This window comes from Cetorhinus maximus, chromosome 17 (genome assembly GCF_964194155.1).
Source record: "Cetorhinus maximus chromosome 17, sCetMax3.hap1.1, whole genome shotgun sequence".
Taxonomy (NCBI): domain Eukaryota; kingdom Metazoa; phylum Chordata; class Chondrichthyes; order Lamniformes; family Cetorhinidae; genus Cetorhinus; species Cetorhinus maximus.
Genome location: NC_135895.1, coordinates 24,351,130 through 24,368,559, shown reverse-complemented (window position 1 = coordinate 24,368,559; position 17,430 = coordinate 24,351,130). Strand labels below are relative to the sequence as shown.

The following is a 17,430-nucleotide window of genomic DNA, read 5'->3' as shown; positions in this document are numbered from 1 at the left end:
ATTTCACAACTTTGGGATTTGAACTCACAGCTGCTGCATTCCAAAACCCCATTGTCCAATTTTCAGGCCTGTGCAACTTTTAAAAATGAAAATTTGGCTTTGCTTCACACTTAATGTATTTACCCAGCCACCACCTCCATTGTAATATGATGTGAAACATTGCAGTGAGGTAAAGCACGGGTAGAACTAAATTACTTGGTTGTGGTTATGGCCCATTAAATAATGCCAGTGCTGCACATCATAGTACTGACATACATAGCACTAATGGAGATGTTATAGACAGGGTGGCAGAGAACTGCTGAAATCCCTGTTCCCTTCCAACTGACCACAATCAGTAAGCTTTTGATGTGTGTGTTTTTTTTAACCCTTGAGTGTGTGGACAATTTGAACAGTCAGCAGCAAGCTTTTTGTAGATTTAAATAAAGAGGGTTATTTATTTATGCACTCACCTGAAATCTAATGCGACAGTACTCACTGACACAGCCACACACACAAACACACTCAAATAAAGTACAGTTGAAGAGAATAGTGCATCTCTATAGGTTATAAGCAAAAGAATAGTTCATAATTCATGTGGTTGTCTTGATCTGGGAAGCACATGTTGTAGACCTGGTGAAGAAGACGTCTTCACTCCAGAAGTGCAGTTTAAGTGAATTCAACAGCCAAAATTATTTCAGGATTCTCTTGAAGGGATGGACATTTTGCAGGTCACAAAGTTTTTTGCTTGTAGTCTTGTTATCAGGGGGTCAGTTTGCTGTACTAGTGGATCCAAAAAGGAACAAGCTTGGAGACCTTGTGTTGTTATAGCCTCTGGCTCTGTTACTGCCCCTGCTGCTGCTGCTGCCTCTTACTTTCTGCAGTCAGCATTTTAAAGATTACAAAAGGACAAACACAACCCCCTTACCATGTGACCCCTCACAATGGCAGTTCCTCCTCCAAATATAGTGGTGACCTTGGGTAGTATAATTGTTTCATCTCCAACTTTTAGCCCATTTCGATCCCTTCCCCCCACCCCACCCACACCAGGGCCATCTGCCACTAGCTTGCTTCCCTTAATGTCCCCATTAGCACATCTTTTAGATAATATCACCCCTTTGTCCTTTTGTCTATGACATCTTTGGCAGTCTCTTCTTGGCTTCCACCTATCACTGGCCCCCTATCGAACTCTCCTGTCCACTTCTACCAGCTTATATTTCATCTCATTTCTATATGTATTAGTTCTGATGAAGGGTCATACGGACTCGAAACGTCAACTGTATCCCTCTCCGTAGATGCTGTCAGACCTGCTGAGTTTTTCCAGGTATTTTTGTTTTTGTTCTAGCCACAGTATAGTTCTTCCTGGTATAGCTTAAGTGTTTTAAGACACTCATCCGAGGGTGTTAGGACAATCAACTTCTTTGTTTCAAAAAAGACCAATTAAATTCAGGAATGTTTCTTGATGGTCTCAAGGTATGTGTAGTTAACATCTTTTTGTCTGAGATGTGACCTTTTGCCCTCACAGTGAGACAGATTTTGAATACACAAGCCAAGTCATCTAACCTTCGGTGCCCATCTTTTAAAAACGGCTAGTTTCAAAGAGCCCACATCGAATAAAGCTCGTCTCTTGAAAGTTAGGAATATCATATGCCTTTACTGTGTATAACAGAAAAGAAATACAATTTCCTTCATAGTGTTGCAGGAATAGAAGGTTGTACAGAGTGATAAAGGAATGGTGGGCATTCAGTGGGGTTTGTTAGAGGTAGAATCACAAATCTTGAAAATCTATTGCTAATCTGCCAAATTTAATGATAACATAAACTTTCTAAATGCCTGTAAATCACTTGTATTTTCTTTAATGCAGAGAATCGTGTTGTCAGCTGGAAGGGGCTACAGTGAGACAGTGGCAGCCACTGGTAGCCTGACCCCTTTGCCCAGGGAGTTTATTTAAAAAGATGAGGGTAAATAATTAAAATACTTGGATTGCATAAATAAGGTCGACTCAAATAAAATCAAATTAATTTGTTTTTTTTTAAAAAGCTACATGAACAAACCATCGATTTCACCTCAAGCTTGATGTGATTTTAATTATGGACAAAATGTTGGCACTCCCATAAAATATTTAAATATTGCCCAATCATGTAGTGAGATGTGAACTTTCACTTTGCATCAAATTTATGGATTTTATACAGTGGTGGCTCCAAGTACATCCAACAGAAAAGAACAAAAGGAACTTAGTTGCTCAATAATATATGTATTGATACAGTATAATTAAATCAAAAAGATTAAGTCATGATTGGATCATGATTGATTTAAATACTGAGATACTGCATTTCAAGCTCCTGGGGATTAACAGCTTGTAGCCGACAGCTCTACAGCTCTTGGAAAGCTCACCAGTGACCTAGCGGCAGAAATGATGTTCTGTGCCAACATTTTTACTGTTACTCAGTGGTGGAACATACCCATTCCTGCTTTGATAGCTGCACGTCCAAGATTTGCAAGGAAAGATTCCACAAGTGGTCACAATTGTTTCTAATCCTGGGCACCATGCTTTAGGAAAGACGTGAAGGCTTTAGAGAGAGCGCATAAAGGATTTACAAGAATGGTCCCAGGGATGAGGGACTTCAGTTTCGCGGACAGGTAGGAGAAGCTGAGGTTGTTCTCCTTAGAGAAGGGAGGGTTGAGAGGAGTTTTGATAAAGGTGTTTGAAATTATGAGGGATTTGAAAAGAGCAAATAGGGAGGAACTGTTTCCATTGGCAGAAGGATTGTGAAGCAGGGGACACTGAATGTCAACAGAATCAAAGTTGACACGAAAAACTTTTTTTCAAATGAACGAGTGGTTGGAATCTGGAATTCACTGCCTAAGACTGTGGTGGAGGCAGATTCAATCGTGGCTTTCAAGAAAGGTGGTGGATAATTATCTAAAGAGAAAAAAAATGTAGGACTACAGGGAAAAGACCAGGGGAGCGGGACTAGCTGAACTGCTCTTGCAAAGAGCCGGCATGGACATAATGGGCTGTAACCTTTCTTTGACTCTGTGGTAAATAAAGATGAGAGAAGTAATTCATCTACCTTAACTCATCCATTTGAAAGCACTTTAAAGTCTTCCCATCATAGCATCTAACTGACTCTTGAAAGGAGCTAAAGTTTTGCACTTTAAAAAGATTTGTTCATGGGATTGGGAATCGGTGGTGAGGGCCCACTCCGAGAGCACAGCCTGGCAGGTTTTCCCACACGGGCTGGTGGTGGGCAGGGAGGGTGTCCCTCCTTGGGGGGCCCCCAGGGCCCATTTGCAGCCTCCTCAATTGCCCTCCCCCCCACCCCATGGCATCTCAAACCCCAACTCCCAACAACCCCCTGCTCACCCCACCGGGCCCTGCCAGCCAGGCACCCAGCGCGGCCTCCAAAACGCCTCGCCAAATCCCAATCCAACACCGCATGTCTCTGTCCCAAGGTTCTGGTGAGCTGCTGGCCGCTGATTGACCAGTAGATCCCTGAGGATGGACGTCCTGCTCCAGAGGGACAGAAATCCCACCTCGTCCCTAATAGCTGCAGGGCAGCTGGTTTCCTCCTCGACATCTCCGACCATCACCCGGCATTTTAGCTGTGGGGGAGGAGTGGGGGGAGGGGTGTGGGAAATCTGGCGCCTCATATAATTCTGCCCACCGGGTGCAGTTCTAGCCTCCTTAAGGTGGGGCACTTTCTCTCTGGAAAAGAGAAGACCATAAGAGTATTTAAAGTGTTCAATTGGGTGGATTTGGAGAAACTGGGTGGAATTTCACGACCCTGTCACAGCGGGGGGGCGGGGCTGTAAAATGTGACGAGCCATTCAAAAGCCCAATGGCTTCAGTGGGACTGGAAAATCCCACTGGCGGGACGGGCCGTAAAATTCCGCCCACTGTTTCCATTGGCAAGCGTGTCCTGAGCAAGGGAATGCAAATTACAAGATGGCCACTAACAGCTTCAATAGAGTTTAGGAGGAATTTATTTAAAGGTGGTCTGCTACATTGAGTACTGAAGCAGATAGCATTGACACTTTAAGAGGAGGCTTGATGTATACACGAGGTAGAAGAGAGTAGAGGGATATGGGATCAGGATCGGGGGGAGGTTTGGCTGGATTCTGAAGACCAGTTTGGCCAACTGGCCTGTTTCTGGGCTGTAGATTCTCAAAAATGATCAAAAGTCAATCTAATCATTGGCAATGATTCACAGAGGTATCAATGTGTGGCAATCCACTCCCCTAATCAAACTCAAATAAACTGGGTAACAAACACAAGAGCTTTAATGAACAAAAGTAAAAGAACATTCCCCTCATGCAGCTCCACCTCTCTGTCCCTGACTCCCTCCTGTCTGGAGAGAACCCTCACTCATGAGGCCCCTGAAAATGCACATCGTGTTTTCACAACCGTGCAACTTAAACCACCAGTCAAATAATGAGCAGTATGAAAATAGGAATCTAATAAAATGTTGCATTACCTTCAGAGATTATGGGGTGATTTTGTCTCCCTCTGTTGGCTGAAACCAGGCAGTGCAAGAATTTAAATTGAAGCTCTTGCAGTTATCTTACGGCTGGGTGGCAGAGGTATTCCCCTCACTTAGGCATGACATGAGCAACATTTAATTATACTCAGTAGGGTCATATTTTGTAGATAGAATCCCCAAAACAATATTTTCTGCCTGCCAGCCAATCAGTATCTGTTGGAACTGAACTGGAGACCCTTCGAGATTAACTTAAAAAAAAATAACTTATGAGATGAGGAGGAGCAGGAATGCTTCACTTGATGCCATAGAAAGTGGTTTATGCCATGAATGTACTCCCATTCTGCCCAACAACCCCCCTCCCTCCCGGCCCCGTATTATGAAAACTCTATCTCCTGCTCCCTGACCACTGCTGCCAACTAATGAGGATTCAATGAAAAGAAAGATCAGGAGGTTGATTCAATGTCACTCCTTTACACCACTGCCACAGTGGACAATTTCTCTCACCGGTTCAGCACTCGCTCCCTCCTCTTTTCTCTACTGCTACAATTTCTGAATTACTTGCTGCCCTTCTCCGTGTTTCTGTATTATTTTCTCTTTCTTCTTTCCCTGAGTCTGTTTTCATTCCACTTTCTGCATTGTCTCTAATACAGCATCTCTCCCTCCCACTCACCCCTCTTCTCTCCCTAACTGTCTCTCTCTCCCCCATCTCTCCCCCGACCCTCTCCCCCTACCTCCCCCTCTCCTGCCTCTCTTCCCCCCTCCCACTCTCTCTCCCCCTCTCCTTCCCCCGCCCTCTCTCTCCTCCTCTTCTCCCTCTCTCCCCCCTTAGCTCTCTCTCTCTTTCTCCTCCCTCCCCTCTCTCTCTTTCTCCCCCTTCTCTCCTCGGGCTCTCTCTCCACCCGCCCCCCGCCCCTCTCTCTCTTTCTCCCCCCTCCCTTCTCTCTGTTTCTCCCCCTTCTCTCCTCAGGCTCTCTCTCCACCCCCCCGCCCCTCTCGCTATCTTTCCCCTTTCTCTCTTGTCTTTCTCTCTCTCCCTCTTCCCTCCTCCTCTTTCCCCCTCCTCTCCCTGTCTCTCTCCCCCTCCCTCTCCACCCTTCGCTCCACCTCTCTCTCTGCCCCTCCTCTCCCTCTCTCTCTCCCCCTCGCTTTCTCTCCCCCTTCTTCTCCCTCCTCCATCTCCTCTCCCCCTCCCACCCCTTTCTCTCTCCCTCCCCCTCTCCCTCTCCCTCCACCCTTCTCTCCCTCTACATGTTGGAAACCTAAACGTAGCAAGGCCATTTGAACAGTGCTGAGTTCAAACAGACTCTTTTTTGCTCAAACAAGGGCTTTATCCCACAGTGTAGGAGTTATGAATCTTTAGATTCATTTATGAGTGTAAATGCTCGTGAAGGGTGGATGAAGTCTGTCGAGCCATGAAGTTGTCAAATTATTTGAATGGCCAGCCTCTGAAAATTGAGAAAAACTGCCTGCCTGTGTCTGGGAGAGTTGAAAAGAATCTGTTCCAGCAGTTTCAATGGTCTGGATTTTAAGGCCTCTTGCCAGCTCTGCATTCAGTATGGTGCGGGGGGAACATATAAAACTTGACAGGCGGGTAGCTCACCCACCCCCGACCCAGTCCCATAAAGCGGTGGGTGGGTAAGGCGCTCACTAGCCTGCCGTCCTTCAGGTTATTGAGGCCCTTAAATGGCCAGTTAAAGGCCAGTTAAGGACCTCAGTGCACCTCCACAGCCATAATACACTGGGCAGTGGAAGTTGGCGAGAATGGGAAGGCTGGTTTCTCGCCAAAGTTGGTGGTGGGGGGGGGAGGGGGCTGCCTTGTGCACATTGGGGGGGGCACCACACTTAAAATTGTTACCCCCGCCCCCTTTGTGCCTTCTCACCTGGTCTCCAAAACCCAACCCCCCACCCCAGGGTGCTCCCAAAAAGCCCAGGACTTACCTGGGTCCAGCCACCGTTGATCTTCTTCGTGGGACTGTTTGCAGTGCCAGCAGTGCCCACTACTGAGTTCTGACGCTGCTGGGACTGCAAGATCCATCAGCCAATCAGATTAATTGGCAGCCCTTGAGGGGCAGAAGTCCCGCTCTCTGCTTGATAAGGCCACCCTGTAGAATAATATTGCTGCAGGGCACTTTGTAAAAAAAGTCGGTTGGTTTGCTGACCCTGAGTGCGATGATTATAGCATTATTAATGCTTCACTGCTTTCTGTTGTAAGATATTGTGTATTGTTCAGTATGTCTCATGATGAGGTTGTAAGTCATGTATAGTTTAACAGTAAGTGTTTATTAACTACTCGTAACTATCTACGTGTATAAAGAGTATAGTCTAAGCTAGGAGCTGTCTCCATGCTTGCTTATATATAGGTCTCTGTCCAGTGCAAGACTGTCCCCTAGACCAGGGTAATGTGTACCTTTACATCACACTATGGGTGGTACTGTACCCAGTCCCGTGTTAACCCTTTCTATGCCAGACCTTACACTTTCCACAGCCTATCATTATCACAGTCATGCACTGTAAGTTCACAGTTTGATTGACAGCTCAAAGGGTTAATTAAAGGATTAGCTGTCTTTAATGTGGGGCTATGAATATAAATGTTTGTTTTTTTAAATAAGGGATTAAGTACTTGTGGGGATTTAAATGTACTGAATGGGCTTTCATGAATGAGTGTGTTTTTTTATATATTAAAATCTGTAATAAATATTTAGAACTGTATATTATCCCATCTCAGCATAGCTCCTGAGATCAGCCCAGGGTGGATACAGAGTAAGTTGGCATGAAGGGTGTAAGGGAAAAGGGTGGTTTGTGGGTGCATGGATTGGCATGAGTTGGTACTAAGCTGGCACAGGGGCCTTAAGGGGCCATGGGGTGGGTGGGGCATGGGTTATGAATTGGCAGTAAGTTGGCATAGGGGCTATAAGCAGCCATTGGGGTGGGTGAGAGGCATGGATTGGCATGAGTTTGCAGGCATGGGCATGGGAAGTGGGTGAGGGGTGTGCGGGGGTGTGAGGGCTAGAGGGTCTAATGTTTAAGAAGCAACTGGGCAAAGTCCCAGAAAACTAAAGTGGGCTTTTCAAACAACCTGACTTGGCACTCGGCAGCCCTAGTGGCTGCCCCGATCTGTGTCCAGGGGCAGAGACCCAAAAACTCCCCATACTGCCCACTGCGCACTCCCCACTTCCACCCCTGGAGTGAATATCCCGCCATTCGGGGGACTTTTCCCAAGGTGGTCGCAGTGAATTTCCTGGCTTGACATACCCATCTCGCGGGCGAAAATCCAGACTGGTGTGTGTAATGGGTGTATCAGTTAAAGCATGCACACACTTCTTTTAAATTCACCATTGGGTTATGCACACTGAATACATTTAAGAAGGAAATAGATAGATTTTTGGACTCTAAAGGAGTCAACAGGTATGGGGAGAGTGCAGGAGTACGGCGTTGAGATAGAGGATCAGCCATGATCATATTGAATGGCAGAGCAGGCTTGAAGGGCCGAATGACTTACTCCTGCTCCTACTTTCTATGTTTTCTATGGGCAGAATTTTCTGCCTGTTGGGCAGGTGGGCCCGACCCAATCTCCGGTGGGCGGGGAGCTGATCCCTGCCGGAGAAGTAGGCCCCGCCCCATTTTACGTGGGCGGGCCAATTAAGGCGTGATGTCCGGCGGGAAGCGCTATGCGCTTCCTGTGCGGGCGGGGGGGATTCCCCAAAAGCGAGAGTGCGCTTTTTCACGCATGCACACGAAAGAGAGCATATCTCCCTGAGGCTAAATGCTGCCTCAGGGAGATCGCTTACACTTATAAAAATATGAAAATTAGAAGAAAAAAAATTCCCTAACATGTCCCCCTCATGAGATGGGACATGTTCATACTTTACATTATAAGTTTATTAAACTTTTAAAATCCTTACATGAAACCTCATCCCGCCAGTGGATGAGGTTTCATGTTTTTTGTAATTCCCGCCGGGGCCCCTGGCCTGCCCACCAACCTTAAGGTTGGACGGGCAGGTCCTTTAATTGTTTAAATGATCCTGTCAATGGCCTCAATTGGCCATTGACAGGTTGGCGGGCGCACAGCTGATCTGGCTGCGCCTTCCTGAAGATTTAAATGGGGCGGTCATTTTACGCATCGGTGAGCGGGCCCCGCCCTCTGCTCGCCGACGGCGAAATTCTGCCCAATGTTTCTGTGCACCCATTACCAACATGTAAGTGTAATGGATCTTTGAATGAGACTATTATTCTACAATCTTTGGGAAGTCACTAAAATTGCATGTGCACTGCCATACACTTGAGGAGGAGTTTAAGTAAGGAGATAATATTTGACATATTTTCCACATCAATCATTTTAAACTTGACACAGCCTATTCTTAAAAACAGCTCAAGAGAAATGGATATAAGGAACTTTAATTCATATAGAAAGCCAATTGGTTGAAGCAGGTTATGATGTCTTTAATTGTGCCTCTTATATATGACACAGTGGATTCAAAATTTTGTCAATGGGAAAAATTTCAACCTGTAAATTTGTTCTCCTATCAGGCGTGGGCTAATTTTATCCCTAGAAGACCCAAAAACATTGCACTGAGCCTAACCCAGCAACTTCATCTCGCAAAGAGACTTCATTCATTTTTGTTTTAACTCACACAGAATTTTAACACAGCGTTGATAACGTTCATGAACCCAACAATGCCATTCCATACTGATAGCGACATTGTGACTTCATGCTATCGTAATAGCAAGCACATGTAACTTTCCTTTCGACTTTCTATAACTGAACTGTAAAAGAATTTAAACAATTGACTGCAGCAGCTGTGCCTGAATAATCCCTGCTTCCTTTCAACATGTCCAGAGGAATGAAACAACATAAGACACTGGAATTTGCCAGTCATTGCGAGGGTCAAATTTCTCAGCAGCATGGTGTGTCTACTGGCTAGGAGGGATGATGCAAGTGTGAGATGCCAAACAGCAGTTGCTTAAATAGATCAGCAGGGTGGATTATGCCGTAGTAATGACATTGAAGCTGATAGGGTTTTCCACCATTCGTCCACTAAAACTGACAGCAACATCTGGGACAGAATCTTGCCCTTGGTGGGGGTGCTCAGCTTCCCAATCACCGCCCGCAATCGGCACCAGACCACCAGGGCCAATTAAGGCCCGCCCAGTGTGCAACACGAGTGGCAGCGCTGAGCACTGCCTGTGCCTCCCTAAGGCACGGAGCTGCCACGGGGAGATGAAGAGATATGAAAAAAAACATATTTTAAATGTAATGAAACATATCCCCTCATGTGACTCTGTGACATGAGCAGGGACATGTTATTACTGAGAAATTTAAGTTTTAATATTATTTTTATTTGCTTTTGGAAACCTCATCCCGCCTGTGGATGAGGTTTCCAAAAAATTGCAAAGGCCGCTTGGCCTTTTCGCCTGCCCTGCCAACTGTTAGGTTGGATGATCAGCGAAAATTTTAATTGAATTGATTACTTAATGGCCTTAACAGGCCTCTGAATTGTCGGCGGGTATGCTGCCGACTCTGGCGTGTGCCCACCGACCGAACTTCTGTGCGATCGCGTGCTGACTTTGGTATGCTCGGCCGACGTCAGTGCGCGCCATTTGACGCTCGAGCGGGTCAGGCGCGCGCCCGCATGCCGAGCGAAAATTTCTGCCCCTGGAGCCTGAACATGGGCAGTTGGATGCAGAAATCCAGATGTTGCAGGAAAGCTCCACCCAAATCTACATTATATCTACAGATTGCTGCTGGCCACTGCTTGCTGGTTCCAGATTGATTCCCCTATTTCCACTATAACCCCACAAACCTCACCACTCCCTCACCCTGAGAATTCTCTTAAATGATCAAGCTGTCTCTGGAGCCATGATTGGGAAATGCAGCTTTATTGCAACTAAGCAAGAGGAACCTTGGGACCTCATGGGGCATGTGTCTCATCCCATTCTGGCACAGTCGAATTTCTAGGCCATGATATTAAAGTTGACCAACTGACTTAAAAGCTTGGTGAACAGCAGACTGCTCTATGTCTATAGGGGTTCAATGATGCTGACCCCACCAGAGTATGTGTAGGTAGGTGGAAGGCCCTCCATTTACATGCCCTATGTGGACACCTATATCATTAAGTCCATGGGCAGAATTTTCTGCCTGCTGGGCGGGAGGAGTGGGAGTGGGTGGGCATGGAGAGTCTACCCTCTCAGCATTCCCCTGTGCATGCTCATCCTTGGACTCACTGCTGGACCCATCGTGTGCAGCCGCAGCCACTGCGTCAACGTCTTCAGTGTCCACAGCGTCCCCCCCTTTCCAGCGCAAGATTGTGGAGAGTGCAGCATGCAACTACTATTAGCGACACACGATCTGGGGGGTACTGGAGTGTGCCCCCTGAGCAGTCCAGGCATTGGAAGCGCATGTTGAGAAGACCGATGGCTCTCTCCACCACAGCCCTTGTGGAGGCGTGGCTCCTATTGTACCGCTGCTCAGCTTCTGTTCTTGGATGGTGGAGAGGCACCATGAGCCACCTTCTGAGGGGATAGCCCTTGTCACCCAGCAGCCATCCATCCAGCCGGGCTGGAGCACTGAAGAGCCCCGGCATCTGGGAGATCTGAGGGTGTAGGCATCGTGGGAGCTGCCTGGATATCTTCCACAGACTTGTAGAATCAGCATCCTGTGATCACACACTATCTGCACATTCATGGAGTGGAAGCCCTTCCTGTTGACGAAGGCACCGGGTTCACCTGCTGGCGCCTTGATGGCCACATGTGTACAGTCTATTGCACCCTGGAAGCGGGGGAAGCCAGCAATGGCCGCGAAGCCTCTGGCTCCCTGTGCCTGGCTTACCTGGTCCCAAAGGAAGTGGATGAAGGTCAATGCCCGTCTGAACAGAGCGTCTGTAACCTGCTTGACACAAGTGCGGACAGCTGATTGGGGGACACTGCAATGATCACTCACCGACCTCTGGAAGGAGCCAGAGGCATAGAAGTTGAGGGCAGCTGTGATCTTCAGAGCCGCTGGCATGGGGTGTCCACCCACACAGTTAGGGGAGATCTCAGGGCCAATCATCTGACAGATATAATTGACTGTCTCCTTTGACAGACAGAGCCTCCTTCGGCACTGCACCTCAGACATATTGAGGTAGCTGCTTTGCCGCCTATATACCCTGGCAGCAGGATAGTGTCGTCTTCTGCGGTCCCTTCCGCCTTGGACTACCTCTTGGCTCTGCACCCCTTGTGCCTGCAACTGTCCTCCCAAAGGTGGATCTCCTGGAGGCTGAATGTGGACTCCTGGCCTCCTCCTCCTTCTAGCCCTCCCTTCCTCCTCAGAGGAGTGCCTCCAGTGGACAGTTCAGCTCCCATTCCTTGGCTAAGGGAAGGCTTCCTGAAACATGCAGGCCCAAAAAAGATTCCTCACTGCAGAGTGCTGACCTGAAGGTTGTGAGTCCAGACCAAGCAGCTGGTGTGCGTTTTGAAGTATTGCAGATCACACAGGCAAGTATCAGTAACTTTGAAAAATCAATATTTGACAGAGCACACTCGCGACCCCACTGAGCCTTCTTATCCCACCAGTGGATGAGACTTATACAAATGTGTCCTACCCGCCTGCCTGTTGTCCCCGTGCGCCGACCCGAAGGTTGCACGGGTGCCGAAAAATTGCCGTTGATTGGCGCCTCAAGGGACTTAAGTAGCCTGTTAATTAATGGCGGGCGCATATCGGAGATCAATGTGCACCCGCCCAATGAAATATCGCGATGGCGCACGGTGATGTTGGGATACTCGCCCGACGTCACTGCGCGTCATTTTTTGTGCGGGTGGGCGGGGGGCGGGGCCTGCCCCTGCACACCAACAGGAAAATTCTGGCCCGTATCTTGGATGTTTGCCTTCTCTCAGAGGCCACAGATTGTGGTGACTGGCAGGGAAAGCTACCAGGGCTCTGCGGGAGGAAGGTATACATGCATGTTACTGGCCCAAGGCTATTGTCGAATATAGGAAAGTACAGCTTATTGAATGAGCCTAATGTTTACTTCATGCACGTGGGAAAACTTTGACTTAACTCGCTGGGTGAGAAACCCACAGGATCTGGTTTAACGCTGATTTTCCACTTAACCAATATAATTTCTCATTGATGTTGGTGGAGAGTAAAATTGAGTGAGATATAAAACTATCGAAGCACCCCATCCCTCAAGCTTCTCAACAGGCTATTTAGGTGAAAATTGCCTGCTACTCAATCATGATTATGGCTTCACTTAGAATGTCCAGCTTAATTGGAGACAATTGATAATGTGATAATGGAGATAATTGATAATGGTATTTCTGTTTTAGCAACAAGAGTACAACGTATATCCATAAACCCTTGGGTTTACCTGAGAATATTTTGTTCCAGTTTCCTGGATTGAAGCTGATCTTCCTGGTGCTGCTTCTTCATTGCTTCTTGTTCTTGAGGATAGGTGTTGGCTACTCCCTCCAGGAGCCATCTTTCTCGCAAACTCTTTGACTGTGTGGAACAGCACAACATTAGAAATTGTTTTTCATCAGCAGTACAAATTGTCACATAGTTTTTCATTCTGTCAATGTTTACCAACCTCCTGCCTCATCTTGAGATAGAGTTTAACGATTATAATCTCTCTTCGTGGCTTCTCGTCCAGAGGGTGAGGGAATTTTTAACCTCTGTAACCTGGGTTTTAATCCACCTCAGAGCATTGGGATGAAACTCTCTCTAATGATTGCAAATATTCTAGTGTTTGGTCAATTTGATCTCCACTATTGCATGGGTTCATGACACAGTGACACAGAAGTAATTGGTATTAATGGCTGAAGTAAGAGATGAGAAAACCTTATTAGTACTCTTTTGAGGTTGGAGACTTTGGAGGCACCTTGGAATAATTTTCAACTTTGCCACCTGGGCAGTAAAGTAACAGAGCGGATTTCCCACTTTTGTAGAAGTTGATCAATTTCCATATAGAATGGTTGAGCGATCCTCTCCACCACTTTACTGCTCAGATAACGAAGGCAAATATTACCCCATTAATTGAGATGCTACAGAAGGAACTTCACTCTGTATCCAACCACTTCTAAACACCTTGTAATATGTCCTATGTTAATTGTGTATCATTTTGATTAATTACATGTGGGTAGAGGGCATTAATTAAGGTTTCACTTGAGCATATAAAAAGAGACAAATACTAAAACTGAGATGCAGTTGAGTTAGGAGGTGTATGTTTGTAATGTTTCACTCTGTAAATAAATGTACGATTGTGTAAAGGTGGACTCGAGTAATGTCCATAAGACCATAAGATATAGGAGCAGAAATTAGGCCATTCGGCCCATCGGGTCTGCTCTGCCATTCAATCATGGCTGATAAGTTTCTCAACCCCATTCTCCTGCCTTCTCCCCGTAACCTTTGATCCCCTTACCAATCAAGAACCTATCTATCTCGATCTTAAATACACTCAATGACCTGGCCTCCACAGCCCTCTGTGGCAATGAATTCCATAGATTCACCACTCTCTGGCTAAAGAAGTTTCTCCTCATCTCTGTTCTAAAAGGCCTTCCCTTTACTCTGCGGCTGTGCCCTTGGGTCCTAGTCTCTCCTACTAATGGAAACATCTTCCGCACGTCCACTCTATCCAGGCCTTTCAGTATTCTGTAAGTTTCAATCAGATCCCCCCTCATCCTTCTAAACTCCATCGAGTATAGACCCAGAGTCCTCAAACGTTCCTCATATGTTAAGCCTTTCATTCCTGGGATCATTCTCGTGAACCTCCTCTGGACCCTCTCCAGGGCCAGAACATCCTTCCTGAGATACGGGGCCCAAAATTGCTCACAATATTCTAAATGTGTTCTGACCAGAGTCTTATAAAGCCTCAGCAGCACATCCCTGCTTTTATATTCTAGTCCCTCGAAATAAATGCCAACATTGCATTTGCCTTCCTAACTACCGACTCAACCTGCAAGTTAACCTTAAGAGAATCCTGGACTCGGACTCCCAAGTCCCTTTGCACTCCAGATTTCTGAATTCTCTCCCCATTTAGAAAATAGTCTATGCCTCTATTCTTCATACCAAAGTGCATGACCTCACACTTCCCCACATTGTATTCCATCTGCCACTTCTTTGCCCATTCTCCTAACCTGTCCAAATCCTTCTGCAGCCTCCCCGCCTCCTCAATACTACCTGTCCCTCCACCTATCTTTGTATCATCTGCAAACTTAGCCAGGATGCCCTCAGTTCCTTGATCTAGATCATATAAAGTGAAATGTTGTGGTCCCAACACTGACCCCTGCGGAACTCCACTAGTCACCGGCCGCCATCCTGAGAAGGACCCCCTTATCCCCACTCTCTGCCTCCTGCCAGACAGCCAATCTTCTATCCATGCTAGTACCTTGCCTCTAACACCATGGGCTCTTATCTTACTGAGCAGCCTCCTGTGCGGCACCTTGTAAAAGGCCTTCTGGAAGTCCAAGTAGATAACATCCATTGGCTCTCCTTTGTCTAACCTACTCGTTACCTCCTCAAAGAATTCTAACAGATTTGTCAGGCATGACCTCCCCTTGATGAAACCATGCTGACTTTGCCCGATTTTACCATGTACTTCCAAGTATTCTGAAATCTCATCCTTAATAATGTACTCTAAAATCTTACCAACGGCCGAGGTCAGGTTAATCGGCCTGTAATTTCCCGTCTTTTGCCTCACTCCCTTCTTAAACAGTGGGGTTACATTAGCGATTTTCCAGTCCTCTGGGACCCTCCCTGACTCCAGTGATTCCTGAAAGATCACCACTAATGCCCCTACTATCTCTTCAGCTATCTCTTTCATGTCATTCACCAAGTGGCTTTCTGGATTAGAGCCTACTATTTGAGCCTGAGATGAGCTTCCGGCCCCATATCCTCACTGTTTGTGGATGTGGTAGGCCCCATATCTTACGAAGAGGTACTATAGCCTGACTCAGGTATTAATTTAAAACTAGTTTATATACACGATGTATAACATATGCAAGGTGGGTTGCTGAGTAGGCACATCTACCCTAAATGCTGTCTGCCTGCTATAGAGCCTCTAGCGCATGACTACCGATGTCACAGATACATCATAGTCTACATCACTCATTAGCATATCTATTTTATTAACCCATTACACAACACCTACTCCAAGTATGCAATCTACTTTTTTAATAACAGTGTTAACTGTGGGAAAATTCTCCCCCCATCGGCGGGGGGTGGGTTGTGTGAGGGCGGGCGAGGGCGGGCACAAACCCGATCGGGTGTGCGCCGCCATTTTACATGGGCAGGCCAATTAAGGCCCGCCCAGCGTGACGCACACCCGGAAGCGCTATGTGCTCCCTGTGCAGACTAGGGGGGGAATTCCCTGAGTTGGGGCCTGTGCTCTTTTGCACATGCGCTTGAAAGAGCGCAGAAATCTCCCTGAGGCACGGAGGTGCCTCAGGGAGATCAGTATAAGTTTTGGAATATTTAATAAAGGTGAAAAAAATTTTAAGGACATGTCCCCTCATGTGAAACTGTCATGCCCATGGATGAGGTTTCATGAAAAATGCAAAAGCCGCCTGGACTCTTTGTCTGCCCGCCAACCTTAAGGTTGGACGGGCAGCATCCTTAGCAACTTTGATTACTTTTTTAATGGCCTTAAATGATGTGAGGTGACATTGGGACACCCGCCCGACATCACTGTGCGTCATTTTATGCATCAGTGAGCGGGCCCCGCCCCCGCTCGCCAACGGGAAAATTCTTCCCTATGTCCAAACTATTTACATCACAGTTACTTTATTGATGTTACATTGGTTCTGCATCTCCTCCCCCACCAGAGACCCCTGGTTAGAGGTTAAGTCTCTATGGAGTCTTCACCACTCTGCCAGACCACGTTGTTGCGACTGCCCCAATGCGGCTGGTTGTCTGGTTGTGGGTTCTACCTCAATTCCACTCGTCAGCCCCCATCCCCTTGATCCCCTTAGTACCCAAAAATCTATCCACCCTCGTCTTGAATATTGACTGAACATCCACAGTCCTCTGGGTGAGAGAATTCCTAAGATTCACAACCCTCTGTCTCTCGTACAAACACCCAACTTTGAGAGGCTGTCCACCGCCCTTACTTGGATGGACAACCTGTCTCCATGCCAATTAATGGGCACCTCTGTGAAAACCCCAGTGAGAGACTGTTTCCCTCCAGGAACGGATTTGGGTCCCAACTTCTGTTTTCCCCACCCACAGAGGGAAAATCCAGCCCATTGTGTAGATGTTCTGTGTGCTTTTATGAAAAAAAAAATTAAGGCCGGTTTGCTATACAAAATAACAGCTTTGTGCTGTTCCACCCCTTCACATCAACATCTATCACTGTATGGGAAGTACAATATCCTATTTCAGGCTCATTTTATACTTAGATTGAGATTGCTGTGCAATCTGTGGCACAGCACATCAGAGCACCAACATGTTGCATCACTGCTGATCTGAAAATCTTATAGACATTATATTATTTTGGTATGAACTTTGCAAGAGAGTTTTAACTAATGCGAATTGAGTAATAAATCAGGTGCAATAACAACAGTAAAAGTGGGCAATTTACAACCATGATTTCAATAAAATGAGTTAAAAGTGATTTTATCGAATGCAATGTTGTTGTGAAGACATTCATTGGCAATGCTTCTTTGAATGAAACCCTGAAATTAGTACTTCACACATTTATCCTTTTTTGTGACTCATACCAACAGAACAACAGAAGCAGCAACAACTTTCTTCTGTATAGCATCTTTAACACAGTAAGATAGTTCACAGAAATATTATTACAAAACTCGGCATCGTGCCGCATGAGGAGATATTAGGGTAGATGGTCAAGAGGTAGGTTTTATGAGTACCTTAAAGGAGGAAAGAGAGATGGAGATATTTAGGGAATAAATTCCAGAGCCAAGGGCCCAGGCAGCTGAAGGCATGGCTACCAGTGGTGAAGCAATTAAAATCAGGCATGCTCAAGAGGTCAGAATTAGA

General features: G+C 46.5%; 1 protein-coding gene across 1 annotated transcript in view; it reads right to left on the bottom strand.

Moving 5' to 3' along the window:
- The window catches only part of LOC144692244 (palmdelphin-like), a 74,380-nt gene that overhangs the window by 34,123 nt on the left and 22,827 nt on the right, over positions 1-17,430 (bottom strand). The window contains exon 3 of the mRNA XM_078560839.1: positions 12,806-12,936. Within this exon, the coding sequence (XP_078416965.1) occupies positions 12,806-12,936 (131 nt within the window). The remainder of the gene's footprint in view (positions 1-12,805; positions 12,937-17,430) is intronic.